The following is a 23,347-nucleotide window of genomic DNA, read 5'->3' as shown; positions in this document are numbered from 1 at the left end:
ATTTTTCACCGGTTGCCGGTGTGATTTCTATATTGTCAGCATCTGTTAATTGATACAGGTGAGTTTAATTACAAATTACTGGAGCATCACAAACTTGGAATACAATTATGTCTTACAATTTAGAGAAGGTGCCAATAATTTTGTCCAGTCCATTTTTGTAGATTTGCATGGAATGTGTCAGATTTTTTTTTTTTTCCTCAAATTTTTTTGTGTCCTACCAATACAAACAAAAGAAATGAACATGAGAATATATATCTATCTACTGTTGAGCACCCAGTGCTGTGAGTTTTGCACGGGCACAGGATGTGTACCCAGTCCAGTTTGACAGTGCAGTCCTTTTTTGTGTATCTAGGCCAGTGTCACTCTTGTGTGTTTGGTTTTGGCAATGCTTTGTATGGCTGTAGGTTAGGGCCCAGGGAGGAAGAAACCCTGACGTGGTCCTGGGCCTATCACTATTATAACTACACGTTTGTATATGAATGCAGTCCTGAGGTTGGTGCAAGTGCTGCTATCAGGACTGTGTGAGAGTGTAGAGAGTTTGGCTTTATACTAGAGGGAATCTAGCGCTGCTGATTATCAGGACAGTCTCGCACAATGTTACACAGAGATCCTGAAGTGAACTACAAAGTATCAGAAAGCGCTGGAGGGAGACTTTATCTAATGGTTTTATTATAACCCTCCATCCCTGTCCTTATATAGCTCGCTGGGCATGTAAACCGGGGACGCTAAGTTACAAGTTTAGAGCATCTGGCACCTGTGGGTTTTGGGGGCTACAGAATTAGGGTTCCCAGGTGTCCAGTATTTATCAGGCTGTCCAGTAAAGTCTATACAAAGACAATAATTTTTCCTCTAAGTGTCAGCTAAATGTAAAGGGACTCTATGCCTTACAGGCAGCTGTGGATGTGTTAAACCATTGCTGAGTGTTTGCTCCTGGAAGTCAAGGGGGTGCGTTCTGGAGTTGCTGGCAACCAAGGGGATAAAACCACTGTATTTACATGGTGGGACCAAGGGGATGCGTAAGGTTGCGCTTTTGGGGGGAGGACATTTGTTTGACTCTCAGCTACCAACTGTGCCCAGTGACCTATAGGGGTCCGGTATTGTTATGGAGCACAGCTGGTAACCCTAGTTACAGTAATAGTACAGATCATAGGACCCCTGATACCCACTAGAGCTCCTGCTAATGTAACGCTGGCGGATGTGCCGTTGTTATCAGGACAGGCTATGCAGGTGTAATGCTGGCGGATGTGCTGTTATCAGGACAGGCTATGCAGGTGTAATGCTGGCGGATGTGCCGTTATCAGGACAGGCTATGCAGGTGTAATGCTGGCTGATGTGCCATTGTTATCAGGATAGGCTATACAGGTGTAATGCTGGCTGATGTGCCATTGTTATTAGGACAGGCTAAGCAGGTGTAACGCTGGCTGATGTGCCGTTATCAGGACAGGCTAAGCAGGTGTAACGCTGGCTGAGGTGCAGTTATCAGGACAGGCTATACAGGTGTAATGCTGGCGGATGTGCCGTTATCAGGACAGGCTATGCAGGTGTAACGCTGGCGGATGTGCCGTTATCAGGACAGGCTATGCAGGTGTAACGCTGGCGGATGTGCCGTTATCAGGACAGGCTATGCAGGTGTAATGCTGGCTGATGTGCCGTTATCAGGACAGGCTATGCAGGTGTAATGCTGGCTGATGTGCCGTTATCAGGACAGGCTATGCAGGTGTAATGCTGGCTGAGGTGCCGTTATCAGGACAGGCTATGCAGGTGTAATGCTGGGTGCCGTTATCAGGACAGGCTATGCAGGTGTAATGCTGGCTGATGTGCTATTATCAGGACAGGCTATGCAGGTGTAATGCTGGCTGATGTGCTGTTATCAGGACAGGCTATGCAAGTGTAAGTGATCAGGACAGGCTTGCACATCCCTAGTATAGGGTGACCTCTGTATTGTACAATATAAGCACAGGTAATGGTGCACAGTATCAGGACAGGCTTGCACATCCCTAGTATAGGGTGACCTCTGTATTGTACAATATAAGCACAGGTAATGGTGCACAGTATCAGGACAGGCTTGCACACCTCTAGTGTAGGGTGACCTCTGTATTGTACAATATAAGCACAGGTGATAGTGCACAGTATCAGGACAGGCTCACACACCTCTAGTGTAGGGTGACCTCTCTATTGTACAATATAAGTGCTGGTGCACAGTATCAGGACAGGCTTGCACACCCCTAGTGTAGGGTGACATCTGTATTGTACAATATAAGCACAGGTCATGGTGCACAGTATCAGGACAGGCTCACACACCTCTAGTGTAGGGTGACCTCTGTATTGTACAATATAAGCACAGGTGCTGGTGCACAGTATCAGGACAGGCTCACTTATACACAGAATGTACAATAAATGGTTACAATCAGGCTGGCTCATGAGGGTGTAATGAATAGGGGGCCTCAGTAGGGGAAGCTACACTGTTTGTTAACCCTATAGTGCCCATGATGTTGGCTCACGTGTCAGTGAAATAAACACACACAACAGGGGGATATTTTTAGAGACCGACCAGATCTGAGGCGCAGCAGAAATCGGCCATAATCTATAGTAATCCCACCCCTTATGTAATACCCTCATATCCCTTCTAGAAGAACAAATACTATTGTATATATCTTATTGGTCCACCAATACAACAGAGGGGGTTGTACTTAGAAGCCAATAAACAGCTTGTCCTAGAGATCAGCTGTGCACAAGCATTTACTTCTGTTTTTCATTTGCATGTAGAAATAGTAAACATATTTAACATCTTTAGTGTGTACATGTTTTTTATTTAGTGTCCCTTTGTCAGTTAACATTGAACTATTTAACAATAATCCGATGAGTTGTCGGTTTAAACTGGTGACTTTTGCAAACTCCCTATCCCAGTATAAGAATGATTAACTATAGGATGGTCTGGAGAATAGGCTCCAAATAGTGTGCCACGGGGATGTATGACATTACTGAGCTGTAATGACTGGTGAGCTGTCACATGTGACATTAAAGGGACATTAATTAATACTAAAATGTTTGTTTTTTTATGTCAGGTGACAGCCTGCTACAGCACCCAAATAGGGCATAGAGCCAATCGGGAGCGGCATACGCATGTAGCCATCTGTCACTGGCTGCAGCGTGTTGTGGGTCACAAGTAGGCCTTTAGCTTTGTGTTTAACTTGTCTGCAAAACATAAGTGTGCTAACAAACTACAGCCTTTTATTTTGTATTAGACTGTCCCTTTAAGTGATGGTCAGTCACCCAGAGAACACTAACTGAGCTGTAGTTTTCTGTTATTGAACTTGACCGAAGCTATTTCTAATAATGCTATAAGGTAGTTTGCAAAAAAAATGTGACCTCTGCATTTTTAGCCCAATTAAATGTAACTCAGGAGTGTTTGAGGGGTTGGGGGAATATTCTGTGTCCTATATTTCTCAGTGTGAGCTGCACAAGGCGGCTGTGCCTTTAAGATGCCCTGGGCAGACCTGGTTGGGGTTGTGCCCTCCCTGGAGGGTTGTCCCTCTCTCCCCTGTACCCAGCAGGCAGTGCCTTGTGCGCAGTGTGGTGGTGGCTGTGCCAGAGTAAGCAGCTGGCTGTTGCTCCTCACTGGGCTCACACCGGTTTTGTGAGGGTTGCAGGGACACGTCTGTACATGTGGAACTCTTCCCCTCTCCCCTCCTCTTCTTCTAACTTTCAGAGTTTCCTCCCTCTAACTATTTCTTGCAAGCTCAGATCTTCCGTGCACCCTGCTCAGCTTCTGAGACTCTTCTCACCCTGATTAATTTCAGGATTCATTTTAAGCAAATTCTCCTATAAATCCCACAGACTTCTGTTCATGATTTTTCTTTTGCTTTGTAGGGAATTTTTAGTCTCTTTCTAACCCTTTGTTTGAACATCTGGATCAGTCACACTTTGTGCAATTCTGTGATCTTTGCTATGAGTATTCTGCAGATTTGTGCCTCAGTCAGGGGGAATATATTCCCTATGGCACAGGTTTTAAGATGTTGTCTTGCACCACCCAGAAGGGCCCCTCTCATGCCCACTCATGTGTCACTCCACAGGTCTTTGTCAGGGACACCAGTGGCTGAAAGGGACGGGAAACTTGCTCGCAAGATGATTCAGAATGGAACGCACAACCGCATCCTAACTGTGGATTCCATGAATCCCTGCATCAAAAAGGTTGAGTACGCAGTCAGAGGACCCATTGTTATCAGAGCTGTGGAACTGGAAAAGGAGCTGCAACAGGTGAGCAGAAACGTGGGCATCTGCACATTCGATACCAGGTGAAACCCATGGGAAGTGGGCACCTGTATATTATCTGCCTGGTAGATACCTGTAGGAAGTGGGCACCTGTATATTATTTGCTTGGTAGATACCTGTAGGAAGTGGGCACCTGTATATTATTTGCCTGGTAGATACCTGTAGGAAGTGGGCATCTGTATATTATTTGCCTGGTAGATACCTGTAGGAAGTGGGCATTTGTATATTATCTGCCTGCTAGATACCTGTAGGAAGTGGGCACCTGTATATTATATGCCTGGTAGATACCTGTAGGAAGTGGGCACCTGTATATTATTTGCCTGGTAGATACCTGTAGGAAGTGGGCACCTGTATATTATCTGCCTGCTAGATACCTGTAGGAAGTGGGCATTTGTATATTATCTGCCTGCTAGATACCTGTAGGAAGTGGGCACCTGTATATTATTTGCTTGGTAGATACCTGTAGGAAGTGGGCACCTGTATATTATCTGCCTGCTAGATACCTGTAGGAAGTGGGCACCTGTATATTATTTGCTTGGTAGATACCTGTAGGAAGTGGGCACCTGCATATTATATGCCTGGTAGATACCTGTAGGAAGTGGGCACCTGTATATTATTTGCCTGGTAGATACCTGTAGGAAGTGGGCATCTGTATATTATTTGCCTGGTAGATACCTGTAGGAAGTGGGCATTTGTATATTATCTGCCTGCTAGATACCTGTAGGAAGTGGGCACCTGTATATTATATGCCTGGTAGATACCTGTAGGAAGTGGGCACCTGTATATTATTTGCCTGGTAGATACCTGTAGGAAGTGGGCATCTGTATATTATTTGCCTGGTAGATACCTGTAGGAAGTGGGCATTTGTATATTATCTGCCTGCTAGATACCTGTAGGAAGTGGGCACCTGTATATTATTTGCCTGGTAGATACCTGTAGGAAGTGGGCATTTGTATATTATCTGCCTGCTAGATACCTGTAGGAAGTGGGCATCTGTATATTATTTGCCTGGTAGATACCTGTAGGAAGTGGGCATCTGTATATTATTTGCCTGGTAGATACCTGTAGGAAGTGGGCATTTGTATATTATCTGCCTGCTAGATACCTGTAGGAAGTGGGCACCTGTATATTATATGCCCGGTAGATACCTGTAGGAAGTGGGCACCTGTATATTATTTGCCTGGTAGATACCTGTAGGAAGTGGGCACCTGTATATTATTTGCCTGGTAGATACCTGTAGGAAGTGGGCACCTGTATATTATATGCCTGGTAGATACCTGTAGGAAGTGGGCACCAGTATATTATCTGCCTGGTAGATACCTGTAGGAAGTGGGCATCTGTATATTATCTGCCTGGTAGATACCTGTAGGAAGTGGGCATCTGTATATTATCTGCCCGGTAGATACCTGTAGGAAGTGGGCACCTGTATATTATTTGCCTGGTAGATACCTGTAGGAAGTGGGCACCTGTATATTATATGCCTGGTAGATACCTGTAGGAAGTGGGCACCTGTATATTATTTGCCTGGTAGATACCTGTAGGAAGTGGGCATCTGTATATTATCTGCCTGCTAGATACCTGTAGGAAGTGGGCACCTGTATATTATATGCCCGGTAGATACCTGTAGGAAGTGGGCACCTGTATATTATCTGCCTGGTAGATACCTGTAGGAAGTGGGCACCTGTATATTATATGCCTGGTCGATACATGTAGGAAGTGGGCACCTGTACATTATCTGCCTGGTAGATACCTGTAGGAAGTGGGCACCTGCACAGCCTGTTAGATACCTGTAGGAAGTGGGCACCAGTATATTATATGCCTGGTAGATACCTGTAGGAAGTGGGCACCTGTATATTATATGCCTGGTAGATACCTGTAGGAAGTGGGCACCTGTATATTATCTGCCTGGTAGATACCTGTAGGAAGTGGGCACCTGTATATTATATGCCTGGTAGATACCTGTAGGAAGTGGGCACCTGTATATTATTTGCCTGCTAGATACCTGTAGGAAGTGGGCATCTGTATATTATATGCCTGGTCGATACATGTAGGAAGTGGGCACCTGTACATTATCTGCCTGGTAGATACCTGTAGGAAGTGGGCACCTGCACAGCCTGTTAGATACCCGTAGGAAGTGGGCACCTGTATATTATATGCCTGGTCGATACATGTAGGAAGTGGGCACCTGTACATTATCTGCCTGGTAGATACCTGTAGGAAGTGGGCACCTGCACAGCCTGTTAGATACCTGTAGGAAGTGGGCACCAGTATATTATATGCCTGGTAGATACCTGTAGGAAGTGGGCACCTGTATTTTATCTGCCTGCTAGATACCTGTAGGAAGTGGGCACCTGTATATTATTTGCCTGCTAGATACCTGTAGGAAGTGGGCATCTGTATATGATCTGCCTGCTAGATACCTGTAGGAAGTGGGCATCTGTATATGATCTGCCTGCTAGATACCTGTAGGAAGTGGGCACCTGTATAGTATCTGCCTGCTAGATACCTGTAGGAAGTGGGCACCTGTATAGTATCTGCCTGCTAGATACCTGTAGGAAGTGGGCACCTGTATAGTATCTGCCTGCTAGATACCTGTAGGAAGTGGGCACCTGTATAGTATCTGCCTGCTAGATACCTGTAGGAAGTGGGCACCTGTATAGTATCTGCCTGCTAGATACCTGTAGGAAGTCGGCACCTGTATATTATATGCCTGGTCGATACATGTAGGAAGTGGGCACCTGCACAGCCTGTTAGATACCTGTAGGAAGTGGGCACCAGTATATTATATGCCTGGTAGATACCTGTAGGAAGTGGGCATCTGTATATTATCTGCCTGCTAGATACCTGTAGGAAGTGGGCACCTGTATATTATATGCCTGCTAGATACCTGTACGAAGTGGGCACCTGTATAGTATCTGCCTGCTAGATACCTGTAGGAAGTGGGCACCTGTATATTATATGCCTGCTAGATACCTGTAGGAAGTGGGCATCTGTATATGATCTGCCTGCTAGATACCTGTAGGAAGTGGGCACCTGTATATTATTTGCCTGGTAGATACCTGTAGGAAGTGGGCACCTGTATATTATATGCCTGGTAGATACCTGTAGGAAGTGGGCACCTGTATATTATCGGCCTGGTAGATACCTGTAGGAAGTGGGCACCTGTACAGCCTGCTAGATACCTGTAGGAAGTGGGCACCTGTATATTATCTGCCTGCTAGATACCTGTAGGAAGTGGGCACCTGTATATTATCTGCCTGCTAGATACCTGTAGGAAGTGGGCACCTGTATATTATCTGCCTGCTATATACCTGTAGGAAGTGGGCACCTGTATATTATCTGCCCGGTAGATACCTGTAGGAAGTGGGCACCTGTATATTATCTGCCTGCTAGATACCTGTAGGAAGTGGGCACCTGTACAGCCTGCTAGATACCTGTGGGCACCTGTATATTATTTGCCTGCTAGATACCTGTAGGAAGTGGGCACCTGTATATTATCTGCCTGCTAGATACCTATAGGAAGTGGGCACCTGTACAGCCTGCTAGATACCTGTGGGCACCTGTATATTATCTGCCTGCTAGATACCTGTAGGAAGTGGGCACCTGTACAGCCTGCTAGATACCTGTGGGCACCTGTATATTATTTGCCTGCTAGATACCTGTGGGCACCTGTATATTATCTGCCTGCTTGATACCTGTAGGAAGTGGGCACCTGTATATTATCTGCCTGCTAGATACCTGTAGGAAGTGGGCAACTGTACAGCCTGCTAGATACCTGTGGGCACCTGTATATTATTTGCCTGCTAGATACCTGTGGGCACCTGTAGCTACCAAATGCTACCTGTGGTGGGTAGTACTGTGAGTATAACACTTGTTTAAAAGGCTATAAATCTTTGCTGAAGCTTTTTTGCCTCTAAATAAATTTGTCTGTTGCTGCTCAGTAATCTCATGAATTGCATATTAACCTTGAACTCATGGAGCCTTAAGATAAGTTCAGCATTTTATAATTTACAGTTTGCTTCTGTCACGTGTATGTTTGTGCTTACAGTTGTACGTGGCACAAATGACTGTAAAACGACACTGTACTCAGCACCATGTATTATACGTTATTTGTAGAGCGCCAACAGATTCCGCAGCGCTATAAAATGAGTGATTTTACCCTCACCTATTGCCGTCCCCTCCTGGTTAAAGGTCACTAATCTAGATATTTATAAGTTATTACACTGCCACCCTGGCAGTGCCTACTTCTGTTAGATGGGTACCCCCTGCCCTGGGCATGACAGAGCTCTGATATGCAGCAGGGGCCACACATCCAGATGTTTATACAGCAGAAACAAGCAAGTGCGCTCAGGAACTCAAGTGAAACCGTTTAACACCTTAGCTGCCAGTCAGGGCTACAACTTAATGTGTCACTGAGAAGTTATCCGGTAATCTTGTGGCTGAAATGGTTCTGTAATCTCTAGGTAATAGATTTACAGCTGGCAATGACAAAGCAACAGGTTTATTGCCCTCAAAGGGCAAGATTACAAGTCGTGCGGTATGGGTTTTCCCAATCAATTTCCATTGCGCAGCTATTACAAGTCTTGAAAAATTGTGATTCGCCTTATACGCAACAATCCTTGCCGATCTCGAAGAGATGTAGTTTACAGTCTTGCGCAACAAAAAAGTTCCACAAAACACTTAACCTTGTCTAATAAAATTATTTTATAAAAATATTGCACCCAAAAGTTATAAGGGATTAAAGATAGGAGATCTTGGGTGTTAGAAAAAAAAAAAAGCTGACACAGGGATTTTACATTGACAAACCTAGACATCAATAGAGAAACACGCATTTATATGTATAGAGATGTTTAACTATGGAGATAACCACCAGATTTTACATTACAATCTTATGCACATTAAACAATATCACACAGGGATTTTACATTACAATCTTATGCACATTAAACAATATCACACAGGGATTTTACATTACAATCTTATGCACATTAAACAATATCACAGAGGGATTTTACATTACAATCTTATGCACATTAAACAATATCACAGAGGGATTTTACATTACAATCTTATGCACATTAAACAATATCACAGAGGGATTTTACATTGCAATCTTATGCACATTAAACAATATCACAGAGGGATTTTACATTACAATCTTATGCACATTAAACAATATCACACAGGGATTTTACATTACAATCTTATGCACATTAAACAATATTACAGAGGGATTTTACATTACAATCTTATGCACATTAAACAATATCACACAGGGATTTTACATTACAATCTTATGCACATTAAACAATATTACAGAGGGATTTTACATTACAATCTTATGCACATTAAACAATATTACAGAGGGATTTTACATTACAATCTTATGCACATTAAACAATATTACAGAGGGATTTTACATTACAATCTTATGCACATTAAACAATATCACAGAGGGATTTTACATTACAATCTTATGCACATTAAACAATATTACAGAGGGATTTTACATTACAATCTTATGCACATTAAACAATATTACAGAGGGATTTTACATTACAATCTTATGCACATTAAACAATATCACAGAGGGATTTTACATTACAATCTTATGCACATTAAACAATATTACAGAGGGATTTTACATTGCAATCTTATGCACATAAAACAATATCACACAGGGATTTTACATTGCAATCTTATGCACATAAAACAATATCACACAGGGATTTTACATTACAATCTTATGCACATTAAACAATATCACACAGGGATTTTACATTACAATCTTATGCACATTAAACAATATTACAGAGGGATTTTACATTACAATCTTATGCACATTAAACAATATCACAGAGGGATTTTACATTACAATCTTATGCACATTAAACAATATCACACAGGGATTTTACATTACAATCTTATGCACATTAAACAATATCACACAGGGATTTTACATTACAATCTTATGCACATTAAACAATATCACACAGGGATTTTACATTACAATCTTATGCACATTAAACAATATCACAGAGGGATTTTACATTACAATCTTATGCACATTAAACAATATCACACAGGGATTTTACATTACAATCTTATGCACATTAAACAATATCACAGAGGGATTTTACATTACAATCTTATGCACATTAAACAATATCACAGAGGGATTTTACATTACAATCTTATGCACATTAAACAATATCACAGAGGGATTTTACATTACAATCTTATGCACATTAAACAATATCACACAGGGATTTTACATTACAATCTTATGCACATTAAACAATATCACACTGGGATTTTACATTACAATCTTATGCACATTAAACAATATCCCACAGGGATTTTACATTGCAATCTTATGCACATTAAACAATATCACACAGGGATTTTCAAATAGATATTCACATATAGATCTCGAGATATCTAGGAGAATGTGTCATGGGCTTTGCGCAACATATTAGGGTTTTAGTGTTTTCTTTTGTTTTCTTCTCCATTGACTTCTATAAGAGAATACGTGAACGTGCACACGATCTGGCTTTTTGGATTACGCCGGTTAACGCACGCGCAAAAGTTATTTTGCAAGTTCTAATTGCTGCGCAACCCCAAATGTGAAAAAGCCATAGGGGTATATTTATCGATGTGCGAGTGGACATGATACGAAGTAGCGTATCATATCCGCTGCATACGCTGTCGGCATTTATCATTGCACCAGCAGTTCTTGTGAACTGCTGGTGTAATGCCGCCCCCTGCAGATTCGCAGCCAATCGAGGGTTGATTTCTGTCCGCCGCCTCAGAGCATACAGAGCTTGATAAATATGCCCCATAATGCGCCCAGTGTTTTTGCAACTGCGAAAAACAGATTTGCTGCACGACTTGTAGTCTTGCATTGTAGTCTCCGCGTTCACATCCCAGTATTCCTCTATAGTATCCGTATGTCTCACAAGAGGCCACCACAGCCCTCCCCATAAAGTGACCTGACTCTTGTGTTTCATATCATATGATGATCCTAAATATGCCCTCTTTCTCCCGAATTCTGTGCTGCTTCTGTCTCATATTCAGTCAAGGACATTTTTACATCCCTTGTTATAAATGTTTTTCTGAAAAGTCTCCTTTACAACTTAAAAGCTTCTTGTTAGTCACTAGAATGTTTGCTGCCCGTCTGATGTCAGTGCTGCTAACAACAATGGCATGCTGAATTTCATGTATATACAGTACTTTCTTACAGGATAAACTTCCTGCTATTTATTGTTTGTATAATCTCTCAGGAGATAAAAGCACACAGCACATATTCTGTGCAAATAAAAGCTGTAAACTGTGAGTATTCTCCAGGGTCATTTGCAGCTACAAATGCCCATTTCCCTGTTTCTGATCCTCGCTAGTGTAAGAGCTCTGTGCAAAGGATACTAATAGAACAAAGCCAATTAGATAACTGCAGGCTCTGTCTGAATCATGACAGTTTTTTTTTTTTTTATGTCCCTAGCATAAAATTAGCGGGCTAGTGAGGGGATAGCATAAGGTTAGCGGGCTAGTGAGGGGATAGCATAAGGTTAGCGGGCTAGTGAGGGGATAGCATAAGGTTAGCGGGCTAGTGGGGGGATAGCATAAGGTTAGCGGGCTAGTGAGGGGATAGCATAAGGTTAGCGGGCTAGTGAGGGGATAGCATAAGGTTAGCGGGCTAGTGAGGGGATAGCTTAAAATTAGCGGGCTAGTGAGGGGATAGCATAAGGTTAGCGGGCTAGTGAGGGGATAGCATAAAGTTAGCGGGCTAGTGAGGGGATAGCATAAGGTTAGCGGGCTAGTGAGGGGATAGCATAAGGTTAGCGGGCTAGTGAGGGGATAGCATAAGGTTAGCGGGCTAGTGAGGGGATAGCATAAGGTTAGCGGGCTAGTGAGGGGATAGCATAAGGTTAGCGGGCTAGTGAGGGGATAGCATAAGGTTAGCGGGCTAGTGAGGGGATAGCTTAAAATTAGCGGGCTAGTGAGGGGATAGCATAAGGTTAGCGGGCTAGTGAGGGGATAGCATAAGGTTAGCGGGCTAGTGAGGGGATAGCATAAGGTTAGCGGGCTAGTGAGGGGATAGCATAAGGTTAGGGGGCTAGTGAGGGGATAGCATAAGGTTAGGGGGCTAGTGAGGGGATAGCATAAGGTTAGCGGGCTAGTGGGGGGATAGCATAAGGTTAGCGGGCTAGTGGGGGGATAGCATAAGGTTAGCGGGCTAGTGAGGGGATAGCATAAGGTTAGCGGGCTAGTGAGGGGATAGCATAAGGTTAGCGGGCTAGTGAGGGGATAGCATAAGGTTAGCGGGCTAGTGAGGGGATAGCATAAGGTTAGCGGGCTAGTGGGGGGATAGCATAAGGTTAGCGGGCTAGTGAGGGGATAGCATAAGGTTAGCGGGCTAGTGAGGGGATAGCATAAGGTTAGCGGGCTAGTGAGGGGATAGCATAAGGTTAGCGGGCTAGTGAGGGGATAGCATAAGGTTAGCGGGCTAGTGAGGGGATAGCATAAGGTTAGCGGGCTAGTGAGGGGATAGCATAAGGTTAGGGGGCTAGTGAGGGGATAGCATAAGGTTAGCGGGCTAGTGAGGGGTATTATTATTATTATTATTATTATTATTATTATTATTATTATTATTATTTTTATTATTATTTTGGGGTGTAAGGTTAGTGGGTTGAGGGGTTCTGTAGGTGGATAAGTTAGTGGGATTGTAGGGAACAGGTGTATTTATTTTCCCTATAGTTATAGTGGGAATTACAGACAGAAGCTGATTGGGCAGGAAGTGGGGATTGGCTGCTGTGCAAGTTACAGGCTATTTTCTGGTATTGCGTAACAAGCTCTTCCTCATTATTTGTCACTGCAGTGACACCTGTCATGTGACATCTCGTTGTGTGACACAGGAGGTGTGACAGGTCACTGGATGTCACTGACCGCTGGCTCAGGCTGTGGTGCTGACACTGAGGGCAACAGCCAGGGACCTCTGCTCACACAACTGTAGGGAAACTATCTGCTTATGGCCCTGGTTTGTGTCTTCCTTATCTGTACTGCTGCTGCCCCCAATACCTGCTCTGTGTCACCTCAACTCCTCACTCCCCAGCTTCTCTCTGTGCCCTGTATCCCTCCCTCTACAAGCAAAGCTCCTCTCTTAGGTGCTCTCCCACCCCCTGCAGTCTCATGCGGTGCGCAGTCTTATACTCACTTACTGTATGCTCACCCCCTGCAGTCTCATATTCACTCCCTGCAGTCTCATGCGGCGCTCACCCTCACTCTCACTTACTTTATGCTCACCCCCTGCAGCCTCATGCCGTGCTCACCCTCATACTCACTTACTTTATGCTCACCCCCTGCAGTCTTATACTCACTTACTGTATGCTCACCCCCTGCAGTCTCATGCCGTGCTCATACTCACTTACTTTATGCTCACCCCCAGCAGTCTCATACTCACCCCCTGCAGTCTCATGCTGTGCTCACCCTCATAATCACTTACTTTTTGCTCACCCCCTTCAGTCTCATGCTCACTTACTTTATGCTCACCCCCTGCAGCCTCATGCCGTGCTCACCCTCATACTCACTTACTTTATGCTCACCCCCTGCAGCCTCATGCGGTGCTCACCCCCATACTCACTTTATGCTCACCCCCTGCAGCCTCATGCCGTGCTCACCCTCATACTCACTTTATGCTCACCCCCTGCAGTCTCATACTCCCCCCCCCCCCCCCCCGCAGTCTCATGCGGTGCTCACCCTCATACTCACTCACTTACTTTATGCTCACCCCCTGCAGTCTTATACTCACTCACTGTATGCTCACCCCTGCAGTCTCATGCCGTGCTTATGCTCACCCCCTGCAGTCTCATACTCACCCCCCTACAGTCTCATGCCGTGCTCACCCTCATACTCACTTACTTTATGCTCACCCCCTGCAATCTCATACTCACCCCCCTACAGTCTCATGCCGTGCTCACCCTCATACTCACTTACTTTATGCTCACCCCCTGCAGTCTCATGCTCACCTCATGCGGTGCTCACCCTCATACTCACTTTGTGCTCACCCTCATACTTACTTTATGCTCACCCCCTGCAGTTTCATGCTGTGCTCATACTCTCTTACTGTATGCTTACCCCCTGCAGTCTCATGTCGTGCTCATACTCTCTTACTTTATGCTCACCCCCTGCAGTCTCATGCCGTGCTCACCCTCATACTCACTTACTTTATGCTCACCCCCTGCAGTCTCATGCTCACTTACTTTATGCTCACCTCCTGCCGTGCTCAACCTCATACTCACGTTATGCTCACCCCCTGCAGTCTCATTCTCAGTAACTGTATGCTCACCCCCTGCAGTCTCCTGCCGTGCTATGGATCAAGTACTGATGGTTAAACATGTGCTGGGTCCACCGTTTCTGCTACTGATTCTGCTCTTGTTGTTTGAGTTACATTTATTGTACTAATAATGTGTAGAACCCCCTGAGACCATGACTGGTGCTGCTAGAGGAACTTACCTGTATTGTACTAATGTGTAGAACCCCCTGAGACCATGACTGGTGCTGCTGCTGCTGGAACTTACCTGTATTGTACTAATGTGCAGAACTCCCTGAGACCATGACTGGTGCTGCTGCTGGAACTTACCTGTATTGTACTAATATGTAGAACCCCCTTAGACCATGACTTGTGCTGCTAGAGGAACTTACCTGTATTGTACTAATGTGTAGAACCCCCTGAGACCATGACTGGTGCTGCTGCTGCTGGAACTTACCTGTATTGTACTAATGTGCAGAACTCCCTGAGACCATGACTGGTGCTGCTGCTGGAACTTAACTGTATTGTACTAATATGTAGAACCCCCTGAGACCATAAATGGTGCTGCTGCTGGAACTTACCTGTATTGTACTAATGTGTAGAACCCCCTAAGACCATGACTGGTGCTACTGCTGCTGGAACTTACCTGTATTGTACTAATGTGTAGAACCCCCTGAGACCATGACTGGTGCTGCTGGAACTTACTTGTATTGTACTAATGTGTAGAACCCCCTGAGACCATGACTGGTGCTGCTGCTGGAACTTACCTGTATTGTACTAATGTGTAGAACCTCCTGAGACCATGACTGCTGGAACTTACCTGTATTATACTAATGTGTAGAACCCCCTAAGACCATGAATGGTGCTGCTGCTGGAACTTACCTGTATTGTACTAATGTGTAGAACCCCCTGAGACCATGACTGGTACAGCTGCTGGAACTTACCTGTATTGTACTAATGTGTAGAACCCCCTGAGACCATGACTGGTGCTGCTGCTGCTGGAACTTACCTGTATTGTACTAATGTGTAGAACCTCCTGAGACCATGACTGGTACTGCTGGAACTTACCTGTATTGTACTAATGTGTAGAACCCCCTGAGACCATGACTGGTGCTGCTGGAACTTACCTGTATTGTACTAATGTGTAGAACCTCCTGAGACCATGACTGATGCTGCTGGAACTTACCTGTATTGTACTAATGTGTAGACCCCCCTGAGACCATGACTGGTGCTGCTGGAACTTTCCTGTATTGTACTAATGTGTAGAACCCCCTGAGACCATGACTGCTGCTGCTGGAACTTACCTGTATTGTACTAATGTGTAGAACCTTTTGAGACCATGACTGGTGCTGCTGGAACTTACCTGTATTGTACTAATGTGTAGAACCCCCTAAGACCACGAATGGTGCTGCTGGAACTTACCTGTATTGTACTAATGTGTAGAACCCCCTGAGACCATGACTTGTGCTGCTGCTGGAACTTACCTGTATTGTACTAATGTGTAGAACCCCCTAAAACCATGAATGGTGCTGCTGGAACTTACCTGTATTGTACTAATGTGTAGAATCCCCTGAGACCATGACTGGTGCTGCTGCTGGAACTTACCTGTATTGTACTAATGTGTAGAACCCCCTGAGAACATTGCTGCTGCTGGAACTTACCTGTATTGTACTAATGTGTAGAACCCCCTGAGAACATTGCTGCTGCTGGAACTTACCTGTATTGTACCAATGTGTAGAACCCCCTGAGACCATGACTGGTGCTGCTGCTGGAAGTTACCTGTATTGTACTAATGTGTAGAACCCCCTGAGACCATGACTGGTGCTGCTGCTGGAACTTACCTGTATTGTACTAATGTGTAGAACCCCCTAAGACCATAAATGGTGCTGCTGCTGGAACTTACCTGTATTGTACTAATGTGTAGAACCCCCTAAGACCATGACTGGTGCTACTGCTGCTGGAACTTACCTGTATTGTACTAATGTGTAGAACCCCCTGAGACCATGACTGGTGCTGCTGGAACTTACCTGTATTGTACTAATGTGTAGAACCCCCTGAGACCATGACTGGTGCTGCTGGAACTTACCTGTATTGTACTAATGTGTAGAACTCCCTGAGACCATGACTGGTGCTGCTGCTGGAACTTACCTGTATTGTACTAATATGTAGAACCCCCTTAGACCATGACTTGTGCTGCTAGAGGAACTAACCTGTATTGTACTAATGTGTAGAACCCCCTAAGACCATGAATGGTGCTGCTGGAACTTACCTGTATTGTACTAATGTGTAGAACCCCCTGAGACCATGACTGGTGCTGCTGCTGCTGGAACTTACCTGTATTGTACTAATGTGTAGAACTCCCTGAGACCATGACTGGTGCTGCTGCTGGAACTTACCTGTATTGTACTAATATGTAGAACCCCCTGAGACCATAAATGGTGCTGCTGCTGGAACTTACCTGTATTGTACTAATGTGTAGAACCCCCTAAGACCATGACTGGTGCTACTGCTGCTGGAACTTACCTGTATTGTACTAATGTGTAGAACCCCCTGAGACCATGACTGGTGCTGCTGCTGGAACTTACCTGTATTGTACTAATGTGTAGAACCTCCTGAGACCATGACTGCTGCTGCTGGAACTTACCTGTATTATACTAATGTGTAGAAACCCCTAAGACCATGAATGGTGCTGCTGCTGGAACTTACCTGTATTGTACTAATGTGTAGAACCCCCTGAGACCATGACTGGTACAGCTGCTGGAACTTACCTGTATTGTACTAATGTGTAGAACCCCCTGAGACCATGACTGGTGCTGCTGCTGCTGGAACTTACCTGTATTGTACTAATGTGTAGAACCCCCTGAGACCATGACTGGTGCTGCTGATGGAACTTACCTGTATTGTATTAATGTGTAGAACCTCCTGAGACCTTGACTGATGCTGCTGCTGGAACTTACCTGTATTGTACTAATGTGTAGAACCCCCTGAGACCATGACTGCTGCTGCTGGAACTTACCTGTATTGTACTAATGTGTAGAACCCCCTGAGACCATGACTGCTGCTGCTGGAACTTACCTGTATTGTACTAATGTGTAGAACCCCCTAAGACCATGAATGGTGCTGCTGGAACTTACCTGTATTGTACTAATGTGTAGAACCTCCTAAGACCATGAATGGTGCTGCTGGAACTTACCTGTATTGTACTAATGTGTAGAACCCCCTGAGACCATGAATGGTGCTGCTGGAACTTACCTGTATTGTACTAATGTGTAGAACCTTTTGAGACCATGACTGGTGCTGCTGGAACTTACCTGTATTGTACTAATATGTAGAACCCCCTGAGACCATGACTTGTGCTGCTGCTGGAACTTACCTGTATTGTACTAATGTGTAGAACCCCCTGAGACCATGACTGGTGCTGCTGCTGCTGGAACTTACCTGTATTGTACTAATGTGTAGAACCCCCTGAGACCATGACTGGTGCTGCTGCTGCTGGAACTTACCTGTATTGTACTAATGTGTAGAACCCCCTGAGACCATGACTGGTGCTGCTGCTGGAACTTACCTGTATTGTACTAATGTGTAGAACCTCCTGAGACCATGACTGGTGCTGCTGCTGGAACTTACCTGGATTGTACTAATGTGTAGAACCCCCTAAGACCATGAATGGTGCTGCTGCTGGAACTTACCTGTATTGTACTAATGTGTAGAACCCCCTGAGACCATGACTGCTGCTGCTGGAACTTACTTGTATTGTACTAATGTGTAGAACCCCCTGAGACCATGACTGGTGCTGCTGCTGGAACTTACCTGTATTGTACTAATGTGTAGAACCCCCTGAGACCATGACTGCTGCTGGAACTTATCTGTATTGTACTAATGTGTAGAACCCCCTGAGACCATGACTGCTGCTGGAACTTACCTGTATTGTACTAATGTGTAGAACCCCCTGAGACCATGACTGGTGCTGCTGCTGGAACTTACCTGTATTGTACTAATATGTAGAACCTCCTGAGACCATGACTGCTGCTGCTGGAACTTACCTGTATTGTACTAATGTGTAGAACCCCCTAAGACCATGAATGCTGCTGCTGGAACTTACCTGTATTGTACTAATTTGTAGAACCCCCTGAGACCATGACTGGTGCTGCTGGAACGTACCTGTATTGTAATAATGTGTAGAACCCCCTGAGACCATGACTGGTGCTGCTGCTGCTGGAACTTACCTGTATTGTACTAATGTGTAGAACCCCCTGAGACCATGACTGGTGCTGCTGCTGCTGCTGGAACTTACCTGTAATGTACTAATGTGTAGAACCTCCTGAGACCATGACTGCTGCTGCTGGAACTTACCTGTATTGTACTAATGTGTAGAACCCCCTAAGACCATGAATGGTGCTGCTGCTGGAACTTACCTGTATTGTACTAATGTGTAGAACCCCCTAAGACCATGAATGGTGCTGCTGCTGGAACTTACCTGTATTGTACTAATATGTAGAACCTCCTGAGAACATGACTGGTGCTGCTGCTGGAACTTACCTGTATTGTACTAATGTGTAGAACCCCCTGAGACCATGACTGGTGCTGCTGCTGGAACTTACCTGTATTGTACTAATGTGTAGAACCCCCTGAGACCATGACTGGTGCTGCTGCTGGAACTTACCTGTATTCTACTAATGTGTAGAACCCCCTGAGACCATGACTGGTGCTGCTGCTGGAACTTACCTGTATTCTACTAATGTGTAGAACCCCCTGAGACCATGACTGGTGCTGCTGCTGGAACTTACCTGTATTGTACTAATGTGTAGAACCCCCTGAGACCATGGCTGGTGCTGCTGCTGGAACTTACCTGTATTGTACTAATGTGTAGAACCCCCTGAGACCATGACTGGTGCTGCTGCTGCTGGAACTTACCTGTATTGTACTAATGTGTAGATCCTCCTGAGACTATGAAGGGTGCTGCTGCTGGAACTTACCTGTATTGTACTAATGTGTAGAACCCCCTGAGACCATGACTGGTGCTGCTGGAACTTACCTGTATTGTACTAATGTGTAGAACCCCCTGAGACCATGACTGATGCTGCTGGAACTTACCTGTATTGTACTAATGTGTAGAACCCCCTGAGACCATGACTGGTGCTGCTGCTGGAACTTACCTGTATTGTACTAATGTGTAGAACCCCCTGAGACCATGACTGGTGCTGCTGCTGGAACTTACCTGTATTGTACTAATGTGTAGAACCCCCTGAGACCATGACTGATGCTGCTGGAACTTACCTGTATTGTACTAATGTGTAGAACCCCCTGAGACCATGACTGGTGCTGCTGGAACTTACCTGTATTGTACTAATGTGTAGAACCCCCTGAGACCATGACTGATGCTGCTGGAACTTACCTGTATTGTACTAATGTGTAGAACCCCCTGAGACCATGACTGGTGCTGCTGCTGGAACTTACCTGTATTGTACTAATGTGTAGAACCCCCTGAGACCATGACTGGTGCTGCTGCTGGAACTTACCTGTATTGTACTAATGTGTAGACCCCCCTGAGACCATGACTGGTGCTGCTGGAACTTACCTGTATTGTACTAATGTGTAGAACCCCCTGAGACCATGACTGGTGCTGCTGCTGCTGCTGGAACTTACCTGTATTGTACTAATGTGTAGAACCCCCTGAGACCATGACTGGTGCTGCTGCTGGAACTTACCTGTATTGTACTAATGTGTAGACCCCCCTGAGACCATGACTGGTGCTGCTGGAACTTACCTGTATTGTACTAATGTGTAAAACCCCCTGAGACCATGAATGGTGCTGCTGCTGGAACTTACCTGTATTGTACTAATGTGTAGAACCCCCTGAGACCATGACTGCTGCTGCTGGAACTTACCTGTATTGTACTAATGTGTAGAACCCCCTAAGACCATGAATGGTGCTGCTGCTGGAACTTACCTGTATTGTTCTAATGTGTAGAACCTCCTGAGACCATGACTGATGCTGCTGGAACTTACCTGTATTGTACTAATGTGTAGAACCTCCTGAGACCATGACTGATGCTGCTGGAACTTACCTGTATTGTACTAATGTGTAGGACTAATGTGTAGAACCCCCTAAGACCATGAATGGTGCTGCTGCTGGAACTTACCTGTATTGTACTAATGTGTAGAACCCCCTGAGACCATGACTGCTGCTGGAACTTACCTGTATTGTACTAATGTGTAGAACCCCCTGAGACCATGACTGCTGCTGGAACTTACCTGTATTGTACTAATGTGTAGAACCCCCTGAGACCATGCCTGCTGCTGCTGGAACTTACCTGTATTGTACTAATGTGCAGAACTAATGGGGAGATGTTATGTGCGCACTATACTGTGTACAGGTTATGAGCACACGTGTGTACCGAGGTTCAGGCAGGATGCGCATGTGAATGGGTAATGAGCACACGTATGTACTGAGACCCAGGCTGGATGCGTATGGGTAATGAGCACACGTATATACTGAGACCCAGGTAGGACACGCATGTGTACGGGTAATGAGCACACGTATGTAGTGAGACCCAGGCAGGACACGCATGGGTAATGAGCACACGTATGTACTGAGACCCAGGCAGGATGTGTATGGGTAATGAGCACACATATGTAATGAGACCCAGGCAGGATGTGTATGGGTAATGAGCACACGTATGTACTGAGACCCAGACAGGATGTGTATGGGTAATGAGCACATGTATGTACTGAGACCCAGGCAGGACACACATGTGTATGGGTAATGAGCACACGTATGTACTGAGACCCAGGCAGGATGTGTATGGGTAATGAGCACACATATGTAATGAGACCCAGGCTGCATGTGTATGGGTAATGAGCACACGTATGTACTGAGACCCAGGTAGGACACGCATGTGTATGGGTAATGAGCACACGTATGTACTGAGGCCCAGGCAGGATGTGTATGGGTAATAAGCACACGTATGTACTGAGACCCAGGCAGGATGTGTATGGGTAATGAGCACACGTATGTACTGAGACCCAGGCAGGATGTGTATGGGTAATGAGCACACGTATGTACTGAGACCCAGGCAGGATGCGCATGTGTATGGGTAATGAGCACATGTACGTACTGAGACCCAGGCAGGATGTGTATGGGTAATGAGCACACGTATGTACTGAGACCCAGGCAGGATGTGCATGTGTATGGGTAATGAGCACACGTATGTACTGAGACCCTGGCAGGATATGTATGGGTAATGAGCACACGTATGTACTGAGACCCAGACAGGATGCGCATGTGTATGGGTAATGAGCACACGTATGTACTGAGACCCAGGCAGGATATGTATGGGTAATGAGCACACGTATGTACTGAGACCCTGGCAGGATGTGTATGGGTAATGAGCACACGTATGTACTGAGACCCAGGCAGGATGCGCATGTGTATGGGTAATGAGCACACGTATGTACTGAGACCCAGGCAGGATGTGTATGGGTAATGAGCACACGTATGTACTGAGACCCAGGCAGGATGTGTATGGGTAATGAGCACACGTATGTACTGAGACCCAGGCAGGATGTGTATGGGTAATGAGCACACGTATGTACTGAGACCCAGGCAGGATGTGCATGTGTAATGAGCACACGTATGTACTGAGACCCAGGCAGGATGCGCATGGGTAATGAGCACACGTATGTACTGAGACCCAGGCAGGATGTGTATGGGTAATGAGCACACGTATGTACTGAGACCCAGGCAGGATGTGTATGGGTAATGAGCACACGTATGTACTGAGACCCAGGCAGGATGTGTATGGGTAATGAGCACACGTATGTACTGAGACCCAGGCAGGATGTGTATGGGTAATGAGCACACGTATGTACTGAGACCCAGGCAGGGTGTGTATGGGTAATGAGCACACGTATGTACTGAGACCCAGGCAGGGTGTGTATGGGTAATGAACACACGTATGTACTGAGACCCAGGCAGGATGTGTATTGGTAATGAGCACACGTATGTACTGAGACCCAGGCAGGATGTGTATGGGTAATGAGCACACGTATGTACTGAGACCCAGGCAGGGTGTGTATGGGTAATGAGCACACGTATGTACTGAGACCCAGGCAGGATGTGTATTGGTAATGAGCACACGTATGTACTGAGACCCAGGCAGGATGTGTATGGGTAATGAGCACACGTATGTACTGAGACCCAGGCAGGGTGTGTATGGGTAATGAGCACACGTATCTACTGAGGCCCAGGCAGGAGAATGACAAACACTCTTTCCCACATAACATCACCCCTATTCATCGTATTCAGCTCATCACTATGGCAACGGAGATACCAGAACAGTGCGCCTATTCAGCCGGGATGTGAGTGTGCAGGTTTTGTCAAAATGCAATTAATCACTTTCATCCTCTGCTAATTTTAGTGCACAATTTAAACACTCGTTTAATCTCTGATTATATATATTAACTTTTGAGAATTTAGATGACAAAACTCATGAAAACTCTATCGCCCTCTTGTCTTTGTGACTTTACTTCTAGTAACAGCAGCACCTCTCTGGGCCCTGTATGGGAATGTGTATGAAGCTAATGTACAGCAGGGGGAGGGAGCTTTAGTAACAGCAGCACCTCACTGGGCCCTGTATGGGAATGTGTATGAAGCTGATGTACAGCAGGGGGAGGGAGCTTTAGTAACAGCAGCACCTCACTGGGCCCTGTATGGGAATGTGTATGAAGCTGATGTACAGCAGGGGGGGAGGGAGCTTTAGTAACAAC

At 45.4% G+C, this 23,347-nt stretch overlaps 1 protein-coding gene across 4 annotated transcripts in view; it reads left to right on the top strand.

The window, feature by feature from the left end:
* Positions 1–23,347, top strand: part of LOC128661215 (alanine aminotransferase 2) — a 287,087-nt gene that overhangs the window by 107,490 nt on the left and 156,250 nt on the right. For 2 of the 4 annotated variants that reach the window (XM_053715491.1, XM_053715492.1), the window contains one exon: positions 4,074–4,257. The exons of 1 other annotated variant lie outside the window; for it this stretch is intronic. In XM_053715491.1, coding sequence (XP_053571466.1) covers positions 4,074–4,257 — 184 coding nt within the window. Of the gene's footprint in view, positions 1–3,734; positions 4,258–23,347 lie in introns of those variants that run through there. One more of the 4 variants, XM_053715490.1, reaches the window with a different exon arrangement.

The sequence above is a fragment of the Bombina bombina genome, chromosome 5, assembly GCF_027579735.1.
Source record: "Bombina bombina isolate aBomBom1 chromosome 5, aBomBom1.pri, whole genome shotgun sequence".
NCBI classification, from domain to species: Eukaryota; Metazoa; Chordata; class Amphibia; order Anura; family Bombinatoridae; genus Bombina; species Bombina bombina.
The sequence above is the reverse complement of the archived record's forward strand: the minus strand, read 5'-3'. Positions and strand labels throughout refer to the sequence as shown.